General features: G+C 43.1%; 1 protein-coding gene across 5 annotated transcripts; it reads left to right on the top strand.

Moving 5' to 3' along the window:
* The first annotated feature begins 54 nt into the window (after positions 1-54).
* arfip1 (ADP-ribosylation factor interacting protein 1 (arfaptin 1)) lies at positions 55-15,389 on the top strand. 5 transcript variants are annotated; one of them, XM_056279488.1, is made up of 10 exons: positions 55-456; positions 1,484-1,878; positions 6,436-6,537; positions 7,963-8,071; positions 8,843-8,944; positions 9,701-9,810; positions 10,559-10,780; positions 12,557-12,714; positions 12,829-13,003; positions 13,124-15,389. In XM_056279488.1, the coding sequence occupies exons 2-10, from the start codon at positions 1,486-1,488 to the stop codon at positions 13,277-13,279; spliced, it is 1,527 nt and encodes a 508-aa protein (XP_056135463.1). In that variant the 5' UTR covers positions 55-456; positions 1,484-1,485; the 3' UTR covers positions 13,280-15,389. The 5 variants fall into 5 exon arrangements, with proteins under 5 accessions (XP_056135463.1, XP_056135465.1, XP_056135464.1 ...); XM_056279490.1 differs by lacking the exon at positions 1,484-1,878; XM_056279489.1 differs by lacking the exon at positions 8,843-8,944.
* Positions 15,390-17,879: the final 2,490 nt, after the last annotated feature.

The following is a 17,879-nucleotide window of genomic DNA, read 5'->3' as shown; positions in this document are numbered from 1 at the left end:
TTTGGCACCATTTCAAAAGGTGGGGAAATTTCCGCTCGAGCGGCGCGACGGACGCCAAAACTCGGCGTTAAGCCGGCGAATTGGACGTTTTCAGCCTTACGCGCGTTATTCTTGCCTCGGCGTCGTTTCGTCGTCGTGTCTCGCCCCCCGAAAAAACCGTTGGAAATAAAGGCGGCCGCAGCCTGCGCGCGGGCAACGTCGCCGACTTTCAACGGCAGGGGGAGAGCGCGTGTCGCCGACTTCTTTCCGGGGTCCCGGACGGCGGACGAAAGGCTTTTTTTTTTTAGTGGAAGTTTAAAAGGAAGCGCTGGACGTGGGGGAAAGCCGGTCAAAGTTGGCACTTCGCGTCTACCGCGCTGCCGTTCGTTAAACGGGTCCTCTGGCGTCGCGTCGTTGCAGAGGTTTGAACTTTACAAGGGAATTGGGTTATAAGCCGCGGCCGCAGACGGGGTAAAGGTAAGTTTTGACAAGCGCTGCCGTTACCGAGTCGGCGTTAGCTAGCTAGCTAGCTAGCTAGCTGGCTAGCTTAGCCAGCGAGTTCGTTTGCTAATGTCCATCATCGACCGGCGTAGTTTTTCCCATTTGTTCATCTAGCGTTTGCTAACGTCGCGCAGGGTTTGGTGCCCCGGTTTGTATTCAGTTCAGCTGACGGCTTTAGTCGGCTAGCTAACAGCGGCTGTGTAGTTGAACCCTTAAAAAAAAAAACCGAAAGTCTGTTTAACGTCACGTAGCATTCAACCAGCTCAACAGTTGTTGCTAGCTATGTGATAGGTCACATGACAGGCTGGTTACAAAAAAGGTAAATTAATCAACTCGCTACACGGTAATCAGTCATTCAACCTCAACAATCCGCCGGTTAATGTGTGTTGAGCAAACCTAACTTGCCATCAGTTTTCGGGTTTTACGTATCTTTAAATGTCTGGTAACAAATGGTCAATTAAGTAAGGCTGGGGAGTGAAGTAAGCGCCGGTGCGCTATAATTTCTTCCTACCTGTCGAGTGGTCCTACCAACTGTTATTGCGCATGCGCTGTTTGGGTTGTGGCAACACCTCGCCAGTTATCGTTAATGTGCAAAGACGAGCCGCAGGGTTGCCCGTGCGATGTCACGAACTCCTCAAACTCGCAGTGTCCTCCACGGTTTAACACGAATTGTATTTATCATCAAAGTCAAAGAACCACTCCAACGCTTCCAGTTGTTCTTATTTATTTGATTTCATCTTTCACGCATAACTATCGAGAGCCCTACGTGCAATTTCAGAGGATTGCATTATAAGATGAACCCAAAATTGGCTGTCATTAGAGAATCTGACGTTTCAGTTGTGCACAGCAGTGTATTTTAATCCCATGATGTGGCACGTTTTACTTTTGAACAAATCTGCCACTCTACCCGTTTGCTAGTAGCCACTGGGATTAGTAGTACTTTTGAAACCAGATTTAGATATAGACAGGACCAATTCATACCCTTCAATTTGTCTGTTTTCAGGTATGTCTGAAGTTAGTCTTGGGGCTGTTTTGGGGGAGACCTCAGCCGAGGACCAGGAAATGGATTGTAAGGAAGCTCACAAAACAGACAAGTCTTTGAGTGAGGATCTAAAAGATGAGAGCATAGACTGTTATGATGAAAAAAGAGATGTCAGAGATGAAGTGCTTGATGACGGTGGCAAAGATGATATAGAAAAAAATGACACAGATGCTGAACAAGAAGATAATGATATTGATAGTGAAAATGAGGTCACACACAGTGATGAAAATGTTGGGGACAGTGATGACGCCGAACACAAAACTTGCAGTATAGATGATGGGGGACCTCAGACAGAGCGACATGTTGAAAGAGCTGAAACACCAGTGGAAATGGGAGATTCCCACTCTCCAAATAAGGTGATATTCTTTGTAACTTTGGGCAATGAGTCCTTTCTGATCCTTCGCTCCTTCGCTTTTGTTCATGCTGCCTTTTCTGCTCTCGATTTACAAAAATGATGGTGGTGGTGCTACCCTCCTGTCACGGTACAGCAAATTTGCTACCAGCTTCAATTTTCTATAAAGCCAAAAGATGGAAATTGCTTTGATTGCCTCTATTTAGATGTGTTTTGCATAGTTGTGTTTCTTAAATTGTCATTGCTTGTGTGGAGTTTTTCAGCTGTTGTCGTGTCAATGGTGTGCTTTCGTGGGTGTCATACCAGATGGGTTTCATGATTATAATTTGTGCTATATTTTGATGTGGTGAAGACAATCCCATGAGTTTGGGATGATGGCACATTCATGTCATTACATATTTGCTCTGCTTTTATGTTAAGCCTGGTTTATCTTGATATAAATGCCAGAGAGGGGGATTAATATTTGCTTTTATTATACAATATGAGTTTCTATTGCTGTGTTAATGTGTAGATAAGCAGGCGTCATTTCTGCCATCTTTATTATCACTTCCTTGAAGCAATCGTGGGGAAAAGTGTCTTCTTTGTTTTGGCATAATGAGTGTTTGAGTGAGTGAGTGAGTGAAAGAAGTCAAGATGTCAGAAATGATAGGAATCCCTCACAATGCGTCCCGTGAGTAGGTTATGAATGAATAATATGTTCTCACATGGGTTTTGACATACCTGTGTGAATTACTGTCGGCGGAGAGATTTCCCTTTGCATTCCCGAGCAGACTTATTACCATTACATCTCTTTTTAACCATGATTTATGAAATTTCCCCCCGGAGATGGCTTACATGGTTGACTTTTGGAGTTTTTAAGAGTCTCTTATGAGGTCATTTTTCCATCGTCCGTGTAACCTAAAGTCTGAATAAAAGGCTGTGGAAAAGTAGCCACCTTTAAAACGCAGTCAGCATTGCCTTGTCATCATCGTCATGCCGTATGGTCACCTCACATTCCTATGAGAACATTTTAGAGATGGGCTTTGATGGTTTCCTCTTTGGCAGAGCTAGTCGATTGTATGAATAGCTATCTGTTTATCTATTCTTTCGCCTTCGTGTTGGCTTGTTTCCTAGTTACTACACTCAAGGGGACCCTATTCCCTGACATGCCAAGCCTTTTGCCATAATGTGCCTGATTATTTTGTCTCTTAAACCCTGTACAGATCTTTGTTGTGGTAGGCAAATTGTTGCTGACAGTCAATACCCCCCCGTCGACACACACATGCATTTTGCTAAGATATGTAATCAGATATGTTTAGTCTCTTGACAGCTTATTTATTCTTATTCTCTTTAGGATTTCCAGATAGGAAGGAGTCTGTCTGATTTACCTCGCTGGTTAGATAAGCCCCCCTGTGAATGTACCTGCTGTCTGCCTGCACAAGGGCATCATATGGCCTTTAAGCATTTATGTTTGTTATACGACCTCTGAGGCGCTGACTGTCTGCATTCATTTTTTTTTTTGCCGTGCGTATTATGAAAACACGTTTCAAAGGATGACTCTGGACACAGAATCTGGCCGAAGTCTTCTTCTCACAAGCCGTTTTATTACCGGGTGTATTGCAAAACATTCGGCAAGGCCTCTGATTTTATAAAAGGCAGGGTAATTTTAAAAGCGATGGGGCCAAAACCCAAACATAATTTTAGGTCCAGCTGTTTCTTAGGTCCTCCCTCTCCAACTTGTCCCTTAACCCTTCGTGAACCCAGGAATGAGAGGACACATGTACTAGGGGGGAAAAAAATAAAATGCAATAACTGTATATCTGTCATTGTTGTTCGTTCTTGCATCATATTCAAGGATGTTTAACGTAGTCGCCCTGTCCTCCCCTCCTCTATAACCCAATTAAGACAAAAGTTAATTTACTTTTGCAAAAGCAGCTGGTTTCCATGATTTGGGGATAAAGGATTAGGAGTTGAGCTTCGGGTATCCGAGCCTACTTTAAATTCTCTTATGGGCTTTCTCTTAGCAAGTCACATCATCTGGCTTCATCTTGGAGTCAAAACCAGTTACATTTAATATTTTCTTTTCCCGGTGTTTATGTAGTTTAATTGCAATAGAATCCGATTTCATCACCAGGTGTATTCGCGTTCCCCAGGAGAAATTTCTAGCTGGTGATTGGTGTAGGTGAAATCTACATTATTATCTATTTATTTTCATTAAATGCAATGCATTGATATAATTTGTCAACTCGGACTAGGCCTGGATCTGGTTACCTAGTAATCTGGGGACTATTTGCATTATTTAGACCCCAGTTTTGGTCCCTGTGGGTAGGATCTTGTTCAGTGAATCAAGGTGGAATTTCCTGCAGATGGTTAACTCTTTCAATGGCAGTAGACTATGTCAAGTGCACTGCCTTGCCAAGTGGAGTTACTGATGGAATGACACAGATAGATAATATCCAGATGCTATCGGGAACGTTGTAATGATAAGTTAAGTGTTCCCATTACCTAGTCTGCAAAGAACTTGCTTCAGTGTACTAGCTAGTGAGAAAAAGAAACTGGCCTACAGTCTATGTAAAAATTTACAGCAAGGCTTAAGATACACTCAATTTATAGGCCTATATGCAAAAAACACTGATGCCAAAGGATGGAATTTCACAAACAACAAATGTGCCTGCAGTCTGTCAGTGCTGTATTGGCCCAAATGCCTTCCAGGAAGGGATTTAAAAAAGGTGGTAAAAAATGCAAATTATTAATTGCGAGTAAATTAAAAAAAGGGTTCCAGAAGCTCCAGTAGGGGATAAAAAAAAATCACTTGCGTTCTCTAAAACAAATTTCATGAACCAATTCAACTTATCATTGTAATGAAGCAGTCAATTTTTTTTTTTTTTTTTTACTGGCAGCAGCCTTCTATTCCATTCTGTTTCTAATTGTGGTGTCAAACATGATGTGGTTGTTCCCCTTAAGGGATCTACTCATCGGTAATGTAAGGCTGTTCTGGACCGGCAGTCACTCAGTCAGTGTGGCTTGGAGGAACAAGGTCTATAGAGGACAACGGTTGTCACTCTCTTGATGCACTACACTGCTTTTTCTTTTGTGGAATTTTCCCCTTTTTTTCTCCCGATTGTATCTGGCCAATTACCCCATTCTTCCCACCCGCAGACTCGGCCAATTGTGTCTGTAGGGACGCCTGACAAAGCCGGAGGTAACATGGGGATTCGAACCGGCGATCCCTGTGTTGGTAGGCAACGGAATAGACCGCTACGCCACCCAGACGCCCTACTACACTGCATTTAAAAGACATTCGTGGGGATATTGTCACGGTGTCAGTAATAATACTTTGAAGAAATAAAATTAAATGTAGGCCTTTTGGCTGTTAATGTTACGGTCCAAAACTGAAAAAGCTGTGTATTTTCGTATATGTTACTCTCTTATCTAGTTTAAAGCCTAAGTTTAACAGGGTTAAAACCCAGCCTGTGTTTTGAACATTTCTCCCTTTCACATTAGACTTAGTTAGAAGCAGACTTCCTGTAAGGAAGGCCATGCTGCAGTAAAACGGTGATGGGACTGAGTCATGGGCTTTTCCCAGATAATTTAACTTGATTTTAAATAATGTCTTTTTCAGAAATATTTACCCTGAAAACTGAATATTGCCTGAGTAACCTCATATCAGTATCGTAATAAGTCTTGTCGTCCAGTTAAGCATAATGGGTACAGCCTATAGTTGCTTCAAACATTTATTACAAGAAGTATATTATTAGGGGGTGTCCGGGTAGCGGAGCGGTCTATTCCGTTGCCTACCAACATGGATTGCTGGTTCGATTCCCCGTGTTACCTCCGGCTTGGTTGGGCGTCCCTACAGACACAATTGGCCATGTCTGCAGGTGGGAAGCCAGATGTAGGTATGTGTCCTAGTCGCTGCACTAGCGCCTCCTCTGGTCGGTCGGGGCGCCTGTTCAGGGGGGAGGGGGGATAGCGTGATCCTCCCACGCGCTACATCCCCCTGGCGAAATTCCTCACTGTCAGGTGAAAAGAAGCGGCGGGCGACTCCACATGTATCGGAGGAGGCATGTGGTAGTCTGCAGCCCTCCCTGGACCGGCAGAGGGGGTGGAGCAGCGACCGGGACGGCTCAGAAGAGTGGGGTGATTGGCCGGATACAACTGGGGAGAGAAAGGGGGGTTGGGGGGGGTATATTATTTCACTTCACTGACCACTATAGTGACAGTGACGTTGTCTTGCAGTCATGTCGTGAACACTGTTCCAGTCACTAAAAAAATGTTAAAGAAAAGAGAAATTATGTATAATTATTTTTAGTTGTTTGGTCTGGAAAGTTGATCAAGGAAACTACTAAAAGTAGGAACGTTACATTTGATAGAAAGCTTTTAAATCATAACGTCCTCTAAAATGACAATGGTAGTGTCCTTGTGGTAGTGTCCACCAGATGGCACTCCACCTCTATCATATGCTTCAAATAACGCTTGAGCCCTCTTTCCTTTCCAAGCCGGTGGTGGTGGTGCCTTTTCTTTGTTGAGGATAGCCTCTGCCTCTGAGACTAACACATATCTTTACTTTTACCCATTACAGCTAATTGCTATGGCTGAGGAGTCTCACAGAAGCTCAGCCGCTGAGATTCCAGTCACCAGCAATGGAGACCTGGATCAGAGCCCCGAGGAAGTGTTCGTCAGGGTAAGGGCTTGCTTACAGAGTCTTCTACACCCACTCGCTCATTTCGTGTATTTACAAAGAAAAAGCCCCACACAGTTTTGCAGTTGCATAGTGCATCCATAGACGTTCAAGTGATACTCCTTCCATTAACCTTGAGCAAGGCATTGGCCTCAGAATTTGGGATCAGGCGCCGTGCTGTGGCTGCTCGCTGCCCCCGAGTTGTTTGGATGGGTCAAATCCAGTCCCTGTGGGGATTGATAAAGTGTAGCACAACATGCCAGTAATCATGCTATAAATCTGAGACTCGCAATTCTTTAATAGGCAGTACAAGCCTGTTTTGTGTCATAAGCAACCGTACTGTGTCATAAAGAATTTACTTGAATCACTGGATTATTTTGCTCCTAATTTGTTGAGCACTTTCCCTATCGTTAAGTGTTTCTTTTAATGAAGATTTATATACATATATGTATAACATTGAGGTGGCACGGTGGCGCAATGGTTAGCGCGGTTGCCTCACAGCAAGGAGGTCCTGGGTTCAAGCCCCGGGGTAGTCCAACCTTTGGGGGGGGGGGGTCATCCGAGGTCATCCTCTGTTTGGAGTTTGCATGTTCTTCCCGTGTCTGTGTGGGTTTCCTCCGGTAGCTCCGGTTTCCTCCCACAGTCCGAAGACATGTAGGTCAGGTGAATCGGCCATGCTAAATTGTCCCTAGGTATGAAAATGTGTGTGCGTGTGTGTGTATGTTGGTCCTGTGTGATGGCCTAGCGGCCTGTCCAGGGTGTCTCTCCTCTTGCCGCCCAGTGACTGCTGGGATAGGCTCCAGCATCCCTGCGACCCTGAGAGCAGGATAAGGGGTTCGGGTAATGGATGGATGGATATATTACATTGTTGTCGTTGAGGTTTTGAATGAATTCTTTTCACTTTGGGGATATGTTTGGATTCCATGCTAAATATGACTTCACATAGTTAGACACACCCATTTAAAAACTGGGAACCGCTTGGTGGTGTGGACTTAAATGTTATACATTTGGTTATATATAAATATATTTATACGTATCCAACACTTTCAACTCCAGTAAAGCAGGATGGAAGTGTTTTTTGAGCAGCTATTAGTGTTGATCAGTATTGGACCAACAAATACTAGAAAATGCCAATATTTTGGGGTCTTTTTTCCCTCATGGTGAATGAAAAGATAATATTGGAGATTTTCTTAAGTCATTTTTGCTGTAAAGCAGAAGCCACAGAGCATCAGACAGTAGAGTATGGGTGTGCACTATGCAGCATGGGTCAAAAGCTGGGTCCAGATCCATAACATCATCGTGGCGTCCGTGTATATGAAGTGATAAAAGGTTGTGTTAAGAGATGGGTTCTTGCTGTCTTGTTTGTGAATCCAGTGGTGTACCTCAGTATACAGTGGTAAACATATCAACATCCGTCTCTGTCCTTAGGAGTCTTTCTCCAGCGGCCACGGGGCGCTTAACCTTTCAGAAACTTGTGTCACCCCCAGTAACTTCGCTTCAACAGCAGAAGGTATCATTGAATCAGGACCATACAAAGGTAAAACAAAATATTATTATTATTATTATTATTATTATTATTATTATTATTACTGTTGTTAGCAGCAGCATTAGGTTTTTTTTTGTATTTTTTTTTTTGTCCCACAGTTTTATTTTTAAGAATTAGTCATTTTCAATTGATTTGCTAACTTATTGATTTGTGTTTCTTGGACATTTCATCCCTTTAAAGGGTTAGGGTGCGGTCTCCCTCGGTACAGCTGGCTGGTGTGCAGCACACCGTTTGCAAACTCTCCTTCTCCGTCGTCCCCAGGGCACCGGTTTTTAGCCGCCATCTTTGAAATTCAAAAGGCTGACATTTGAATTTGTAAAGACGGCCGTACGGTTGCATTTTAATGAAGTCCCTCTGATCTCCGATTTGTGATTCCGCTTCCCTTTTCATTAATACGCCCTCGTTGTAAATGCAAATAAAACGTGCTTTTCCTACGGAGCCCCTGGCATTGCCGTTGCATATAACAATTGCATTGATGAAAACCCTCGTCATTTTTATGGGATAAGACGAGGAATATTTTGGATGATGATGATGATGTTATAGCTTTTGACTCTCTGAAACCATGATAGATGTTTCAAGTCACTAGGATAAGGCCCTATGTGACCTCAGAAGGTGTCGCTCTCCACCAATGGCATTATTTAAGAAATAAAAAACACTGCAAAAAATCAAACTCATGAAGAGAACCTCAATTTTTTTTTTTTTTTTTTTGGTGGGACATTGAATATGACATTCTCATTAACCATCACTTAAAATATCCCCCAGGATCAGCGAGCCAGCCCACGTCTCCCGTGGCACCCGTAGCTCCCAGCTCGGTTGTGGCTGGCCGCCTGGCACGTTCTGCCAGCGACAGCCAGGCTGAGAAAGGTATCCGCAGTGAGGGGCTCTAGATAATATGATGATGAGTTATAACCATTTCCGTAGAGATTTAACCGCCGTCTGCCTTCTCTCAGCTTGTTTCCTGCACTTCTGTCCCCGCAGGCTATGCACCACCCAGAGACAATCCCCCTCGCTCTGTTCTTCCGCCTACTTTGGGGCAGGTTGAAGTAGTTCTTCTGCTTTTACCCTTGATAATGATCATTGATAACATGGTGGTCCTTATTTCCTGAGGGTCAGCCTAACTTCTGTTTCTCTCAAAACTCCTCGTTCGTAAAACTAAAAGCTTTTTTGGTTAAGACAAAAAAATAGAAAACTGCTTCTGCAGGGATCTCAGCTGGTAGTCTTGCTTGCATCCTTTGTCCTTACAAATCTAAGCACCCATTGTCGCTTTCAATTTTTTTTTCCTTTCTCCTAAAACTGCTGCAAAGTACTCACTCTAATGAACTGTGACCATCAGCCTGATTTTAGATCGGAAAAGCATGGCTAATTGTTTTTTAGATTTCAGTTTGATTCCAGTTATCATGGATGTCATCAGCATACTGTAATGTTGATGTCATCAGCATACTGTAATGTTAAGTGCATTTTGGCTCAACACTCTTAACATGGTCAGGCCCTGAGACGTGGCGGTAGGACAGTCTCATCAGTTATAGATATTTATTCTGTTTTTATTGTACTTCACTAAACTTTGCCATAACTCAGTAGTCCACAATACCAATGACTACGTGAATGTCTCGTGTTGTCCAGTCATGAAAGGGCAGCCACAGACTGGGGCGATGGTCATTGCTGATGAATTCAAGAGCCCCGCCATGGAAAAACTGGATCTCGTGAGAAAATGGAGTATCAACACGTATAAAGTAAGCCTCTTTGCCCTTGAGTCTGTCTGTTTTTCCAGCTGTCCTTCTCCTTTCTCTTTAAATTAGACCAGTGGTAGTGTATTCTTTCAATCCAATTCCCTTTCTTATTACAGTACATTTGGATATGGGCAGATATGTAATACACCACAACTAACATCTCCCTCTCTTTGTGTCACCGATATGCTTTCCACTCGTTCTCTTTGAGTCTCCTCCTTCTCACCTCTCTAACTGGCAGACACACAAAGACTCATGAGATTTTAAAGTTGATTCATCTAACACTGGTTCCTAACTGGACGCGATGCGAATGAGCGAGTGGGCGAACATCAGATTGTTTCAGTTTTTCCCCAATGAAGATGTCCTAACCTGCTCCGTGCGCCAGCGAACAGGCGAGCGACGTGTTGCTTGTTTGAAAAATTGCTCGCCCTGGCTCTGTTCTTGTGAATGTTCATGCACTTGCTCCACCTCCAACCTATTTTCATTGGTCAAAATCAACGCTGGCGTCCTTGACGTTTCCATTTCCCCTCAGCAGTAACACCAGCCATTAATTAAGTTAAGGAAATTAAATGACTGAGGAAATGATTAAAACTTAAGAAAATTACATTGGTTATGAATATATAACTTGGATACTTCGCACTGTGACATCACTCGTAGCATATCTGGACAGTTTTTCACACTCCGTCTGCTAGAGTTACTCGCACTCTCTGTGTTGGGAAGAGGTGTTAGTTTCACAACTACCTTTCCTCCATAGTGCACAAAGCAGATCCTGTCCGAGAAGTGGGGTCGGGGCTCGAGGACGGTCGACCTGGAGCTGGAGGCTCAAATCGAAGTTCTCCGTGACAACAAGAGAAAGTATGAGCATGTGGTCAAGTTGGCCCAGACACTGGCCAATCAGCTGTCCCAGATGATGCAGACGCAGCGGCAGCTGGGGGATGCTTTTGCGGACCTCAGCCTCAAGTCACCAGAGCTCCACGTGAGTCAGTATTGTCACTGCTTTCAGTCAGCTCTGGAACACAGTAAGAATAACTGGTGTCCCATCACTGAGTCATAATAAAATGATGGCGTATTTGTACTGCCATCAAGGTATTTGTACTGATAACAAGGGCTTACTTGTTGATACTCCATTTCTCACAAGATCCAGATGAAGGTGTATGAGTTTAAATACTTGGGGTCAACTGTCCATAGTAACTGGGAGTACAGAAGAGAGTGCAGGCAGGGTGGAGTGGGTGGAGAAGAGTGTCAGCTGTGATTTGTGACAGAAGGGTACCAGCAAGAGTGAAAGGGAAGGTTTACAAGATGGTAGTGAGACCAGCTATGTTATATGGTTTGGAGAGAGTGGCACTGACAATAAGACAGGAGACAGAGTTTGAGGTGGCAGAGTTGAAGATGCTAAGATGTTTATTGGAAGTGATGAAGAAGGACAGGATTAGGAACGAGTATATTAGAGGGACAGCTCAGGTTGGACGGTTTGGAGACAAAGCAAGAGAGGCAAGATTGAGATGGTTTGGACATGTGCAGAGGAGAGATGCTAGGTATATTGGGAGAAGGATGCTGAATATGGAGCTGCCAGGGAAGAGGGAAAGAGGAAGGCCAAAGAGGAGGTTTATGGATGTGGTGAGAGAGGACACGCAGGTGGCTGGTGTGACAGAGGAAGATGCAGAAGACAGGAAGAGATGGAAACTGATGATCCACTGTGGTGACCCCTAACAGGAGCAGCCGAAAGTAGTAGTAGTAGATTTGTACTGTCATGAGTCATGTACTACGTAATTGTCATGTACACAGTAGGTAACTGGAGGGGGCAGTCACCACAAACTTTAGATATTGTAAGTTACCCCATTTGTGCTAGCCAATGTGCCCATAAGGAATTAAAGCTACGATCCTGAAGATTGTTGTTTTTGTTTAACTTACTGACACCCATGGTGATGCTGGTAGTTGCACTGGTGTATGACTACTCTGAATCCCCAAGACCCATTCAAAATAAAACGGTTGCCAGTGCTGTTGTGTCAATACTGTCCCCACTGCTAGACAAAACATGTCTGAACATGAGTTTTAGCTGTTGATGTTGTTCCTGTACAGGTCTTCCTTCTTCAGACTTGGTCTTCCATAAATGCTTGTTAGCCACAACTTCCTACCTTATTCTTATTTATTTGGCTGATATGGTGACAGTGCAAAACCTACCAACCATTTAAAATAGAACAACAGCATTCAATGATTGAATATCCATGGATTATCTCTTATGGTCATTACACCAGCAATAGGGGTTATCAAAAATGACATTTGTTTGCATGTAAATCTTTAGGATTGTAGTTTTAAATCTTACAAGCTCTAAATATTTTTACTTGCCAAAACCCAGCAACTATCACCTTGAGTCCACATGTAGTATTAATGTAAGTATTGTGACATGGTTTATACAAGCATAATTCATAGTGATGTTGTAGTGCCTGCTGTCAGTGAGGAAGTTGGTGATCTGAAAGGTTGTGTGGACCAGGGCAGATGCAGTCCACATGGTTTTAAGATTTACACTGTGCTGAAGCATGCATGTTGTGACTAGCAGACATGAGGGACTGAAAGTAATGAGATTTTGTATTTTAATTACTTCCTGGCTTGTGTTGCGCATAAGTTCATCTTTGAAGGATTTTAACCAATGTGAAATTGCAAAATGTTAGGTTTCGAGTGCAATATCATGATGAAGGAAGTTGCATTACAGATGTAATGACATGATTAAAATTAGTTGTTTTCTGTCATTTAGGAGGAGTTCAGCTTCAACGCCGACACCCAAAAGCTTTTGTCCAAAAATGGAGAGACACTACTGGGGGCCATCAACTTCTTTATTTCTAGTGTGAACACGCTGGTGGACAAAACTATTGAAGACACCATGATAAACATCAAACAGTATGAATCCTCCAGGTAATCCCCAAGACAAAGCAGATGGAAGGGTTAAATGCATGATCCTAAATACGGTACACATGTTTTTCACAAGTGCAGTTCTCATTTGGGATGCTTTTTGATAAATCTCCCTAGAGTTGAGTACGACGCATATCGTACAGACCTGGAGGAGCTGAACCTGGGGCCACGCGACGCCTCCACCATGCCCAAGATGGAGCAGTCCCAGCAGCAGTTTCAGATTCACCGTGAGAAGTATGAAAAAATGCGCAATGATGTCGCCATCAAACTCAAGTTTCTGGAGGAGAACAAGGTGGGCTGGAAGAGAAGGGGTAGTTCTGCTGTGCTTTTCTCATCATAACCTTGGGGCTGAATGATCGAACTTTGTTTTTTTTTTATTATCTTTCTCTTCTCTTTCCCGCTCCCTGAACAGGTGAAGGTGTTGCACAATCAGCTCATTCTGTTCCACAATGCCATTGCTGCGTACTACGCAGGGAACCAGCAACAGCTGGAACAGACTCTCAAGCAGTTCCACATCAAGTTGAAAATGCCGGGCGGCGACGCTCCATCTTGGCTTGAAGAGTCCTAATCGCTCAGATCGCAACTCTCGAGGAGTAGTCTGGGGTTTTTTTTGTTTTGTTTTTTTTTTTTTACTGGAAAATGGAAAATTCCCAAACAGCCACAGAAGCTAAAGGAATGCCCGTTTCAACTCTCATCATTCTGCTGTCAGTCTGTCAATCTGTCATGCCTGTAAACCTTTTTAGACAAAAAGAAGAAAACATACATTCATGATTTTGAAAAGAGGAAAACATAAATTCATGATTTTTTTTTTTTTTACTAGAAAATGGAAAATTCCCAAACGGCCACAGACTCTAAAGGAATGCCCTCGTCAACTCTCATCATCATTCTGCTATCAGTCTGTCAATCTGTCATGACTGTAAACCTTTTTAGACAAAAAGATGAAAACATAAATTCACGATTTTGCAAAGAGGAAAACATAAATTCATGGTTTTGAAAAGAGGAAAACATAAATTCTTTTTTTTTTTTTTTGCTGGAAAATGAAAAATTCCCAAACAGCCACAGACGCTAAAGGAATGCCCTCGTCGACTCTCATCATCATTCTGCTATCAGTCTGTCAATCTGTCATGGCTGTAAACGTTTTTAGACAAAAAGAGGAAAACATAAATTCATGATTTTGGAGTTCTTTTTACTCTTTGAGAAGCCCACTAAAACGTTGAAGAGACTCTCACTTTTGCAATCCTTTCGAATCATGGAAATGCACTTTTGTACCATTTGACAAATCTGTCGAGGTGGGGGGGGGGGGGCTAAATATATTTCAAAACTCTAGAACATGGCCTTTTTTTTATACGGCACATGAATGTTGTATCCACCCGGAGAAAGCAAGTTTTCTCTAAGGGATAAAACGGTTCATTTGATTGACATTGTATTCAGAACTGTCCTCCATCTTCTGAGATGGGGCCGCTTGCTTTATGAAGGTTTAGCCAGCCACCTCCAGACAACTACTCGCATAACGCGACTCGACATCGGTTGCTGCAAACCTAGGACGAATTAAAGTTTTATATCCTCAAATACAAGTCTGTGCAGTACGCTAATGCGTGTCGGTCACCTTTCTTGATGTTGAGAAATGTAGATATGCGTTTAGTTGTCGCGGTAGGTACCCAAGGGAAACGTCAAAATCTTGTTTCATGATTCTGGATTTGCTAAACCGATCCGCATTTCAGTAGATTAGCATTTTTGTCTTTCGACTGTTCGTCAGTTCGTCTTTATCGTAGTGTTTGACTTGAGCTGATGAAATTGAACTCTTTGGTATTCCATATACTCTGAAGGACCAGCATTACTACGTGAATTGATGTGCCTTGATTTGTAAATCTGTTTACCGATCCTGTACAGAGCGCCTCTGAAGATCGACCCCCCCCCCCCACTACCAGCTTTGACCATTGTTTTATTAAAGGAGAGGATGGGCCGAACGTGTGAGAATGCACAAAACGACAGAGCGAGGGTACAGTCAGGGTTGTTCGGACCACCTCTCACAATACGAATGGACCCACCTTTAAACCACTCTGATAACTCCAGATTAAATTCGTGTAAATCAGTTTCAAGACGTGTGTATTTTTCTCCTTCTATATATATCTATATATATATATACGTATATATATATATATTGCACATATGCACATTTGAGACCAATGACGAAAATAACAGAACTACGATACAAATGACTAAAACCAAAATCACTTGAGAAACTTTTTGTAGGCTGGAAGGACCAGCGTCCTTTCTTAGGGGCCGCTCTTTTTTCCATTGGACTACGTGTAACTTTTGAAAGGGAACAAACACTGGTATGGATAGCCAGCTGGCCCCTGTCATTTTGTTGATTTCTACCAATCCTATGGCTCTGCAGTTTGAAACTGTTGTGTGATTTCAATCTATTGCTCCTTGAGATAGATGAATATATATTTGTAATTTACTCTATTTTAGCTTGGCATATATATATAGTGTAATGGTTGCCGCCATTTGGATTTGTTTTCCCCTGAAGACATGTATGTACTAGTGGGTCCATGCCTTTTTGTAATAATGAAACATTAACCCATGCTGAGTTCAAATAGGTTCTGAATGTTGTGTAACAATCTTTGGGAAATTAAAAATGATCTCTTCTCTTTGGAAGATGCCTACTGTCCATTGTGGGTAGCAAAGATGTTCACCGGGACTTGTATTGGAAGGTGTGGTTAGTCTTGCTAATCTGGTACCGTTTCGTGTCCACTTTTAGGAGCTAATAAGAAAAAGAGAAAATTGAAGGGAGCTGTGTAATGGCCAAGACTCAAGTGTTTTCGGTTTTATTTTTCAAAGCCATCCAGCATGCCGAATTTCGCCACAAGAGGGCACTGTTACATAACCTCACACGAACAGGAACAACTTTTGGATCCGTGGAAACATAAAATCTGGGTGAAAATCTGGGTATTTTTTGGTGAAAATCGGTAACAACCGAAAACGCTGAGCCTTGGTAATGGCTTATCGCTAACAGAGCTAAAGCAAAAAGTCGGGTTGTTGACACTGAGATATCCAGTAAGTATGTAGACCATCGTTCTACATTCTAATGCAGGGGTGCCCAACTCCACCAGGCCTGGAGGGCCGCAGTGTCTGCAGGTATTTGTTGCAACCATGCACTACACCATCTGATTTAACTAACTCCTTTCCCTCCTTGGTCCCAAGAGGTGAGCTAATCGGTGAAATCGGGTGGTGTAGTGCATGGTTGGAACAAATACCCGCAGACACTGCGGCCCTCGAGGCCTGGAGTTGGGCACCCCTGTTCTAACGCATGACACTACAAGGTTGTGCCTCTTTTCTGGCTTTATTCTTTGTCTTGTCTCCATTTTGCTTCTTTTCCTCCCCAGTTGTATCCGGCGAATTACCCCAGTCTTCCGACCTGTCCCCCCTGTGCCGATCTGGGGAGGGCTGCAGACTTACCATGTGCCTCCTCCGATACATGTGAAGTTACCAGCTGCTTCTTTTCACCTGACAGTGAGGAGTTTCGCCAGGGGGATGTGGGGCGTGGGAGGATCACGCCATTCCCCCCAGTTCCCCCTCCCCCCTGAACAGGCGCCCCAACCGACCAGAGGAGGCGCTAGTGCGGCGACCAGGACACACCCACATCCGGCTTCCCACCCTACAGACACGGCTTATTACATCTGTAGGGATGCCGGACCAAGCCGGAGGTAACACGGGGATTCGAACCGGCGATCCCCATGTTGGTAGGCAACGGAATAGACCGCTACGCTACCCAGACGCCCACATTTTGCTTTCTTAATTGAGAGCTGTGGCTTGTTGCACAGTGTGTGTGCTGTTGACACGGGGATTTGATTTGCTGTAATCCTTACCATGAAAAGGCAGAATCCCACCACCAAAACTGGGATTTGGATTATGTCAGTGTCTCGTTTCACTTAAATCTAAGTGCAGTGGATACTATTTTGATTTGCACATGCATAAATCCACCACACCCAATGTGAAACGTGTGACAGGACCTTAAAAATCCTCAGGAAAGCCTTTATAGACAATATTATCCAAAACCTCCAACAAATTTTCACTTTGTTTCCAACAATATGTTGCATCTAACCTCTCAGGTCCTCAACCTTACTCAAACTGTGTGTGTCTGAGTGTGTGTTTTTCACATGGTAATAAGCCCCCCGTGTAACTGCTAGTTCACCTCTCTCATTACTCTCACATGACTGCTAACTCCTTCAGCGCCTAATTGCAAGAAATATGGATGTTTATTAGCAAAGACTTAGGATATGACTTAATCACCATCTTTGTTTGGTTAATTGCTTTTCTGAGATATGCGTTTCAGATCAACAAATTCAGGTCTGCATGCGTGGCTTCGCTGAAGACAACACGTCCAAAAAAGGAACTGAATTTATATGTGAAACGGAGGCATCCACAAGGTGAAATGTTATGTACTGACTAATGCACTTGTGCTATCAGCCGCACAAGGTTTACTCTATTTTGCATAATTGTTTAAAGCCCCTGGATGAGAGAAATCAAGGAATTAGACCATCTCAGCAAGGGATGTACCAGGGATCGATCTATCTATCTATCTATCTATCTATCTATCTCTCTCTCTCTCTCTCTCTCTCTCTCTCTCTCTCTCTCTCTCTCTCTCTCTCTCTCTCTCTCTCTCTCTCTCTCTCTCTCTCTCTCTCTCTCTCTCTCTCTCTCTCTCTCTCTCTCTCATATTTAGATATGGGACTTGACATAAGGGGATGGGGAATGAATTCATTCATGGTTTTATTAAAGCCCAGTGGGGTCCACTTGTTATCCATTTCTCATTACTTTCAGGGTGGTTCCAGTAATTTGGCATCAGCCAGACAAACTTCACTAAGGCCTGATATCCATATCCTCCTCTGATTAAGAATATCTAATACCCCCCACTCTACGTAAGAAACAGCTTGCAACAGCATGCGTAACAACACATAACAAAGGGTCCAAAAAGTTCAACTAAATTATTTTCAGTGGAACCAAGCAACAATTGCCTTAGCAACAAAATAAGGCCATATAGTCATAATATAATCACATATAATCTATAATATAATACTATAATAATATAATAATTATATAATATAATAACCATATAATCACAAATTGTGATGGGACTAACGACCTGTCCAGGGTGTTTCCCC

This window comes from Lampris incognitus, chromosome 5, assembly GCF_029633865.1.
Source record: "Lampris incognitus isolate fLamInc1 chromosome 5, fLamInc1.hap2, whole genome shotgun sequence".
NCBI classification, from domain to species: domain Eukaryota; kingdom Metazoa; phylum Chordata; class Actinopteri; order Lampriformes; family Lampridae; genus Lampris; species Lampris incognitus.
This window is presented reverse-complemented; position numbering and strand designations above follow the sequence as displayed.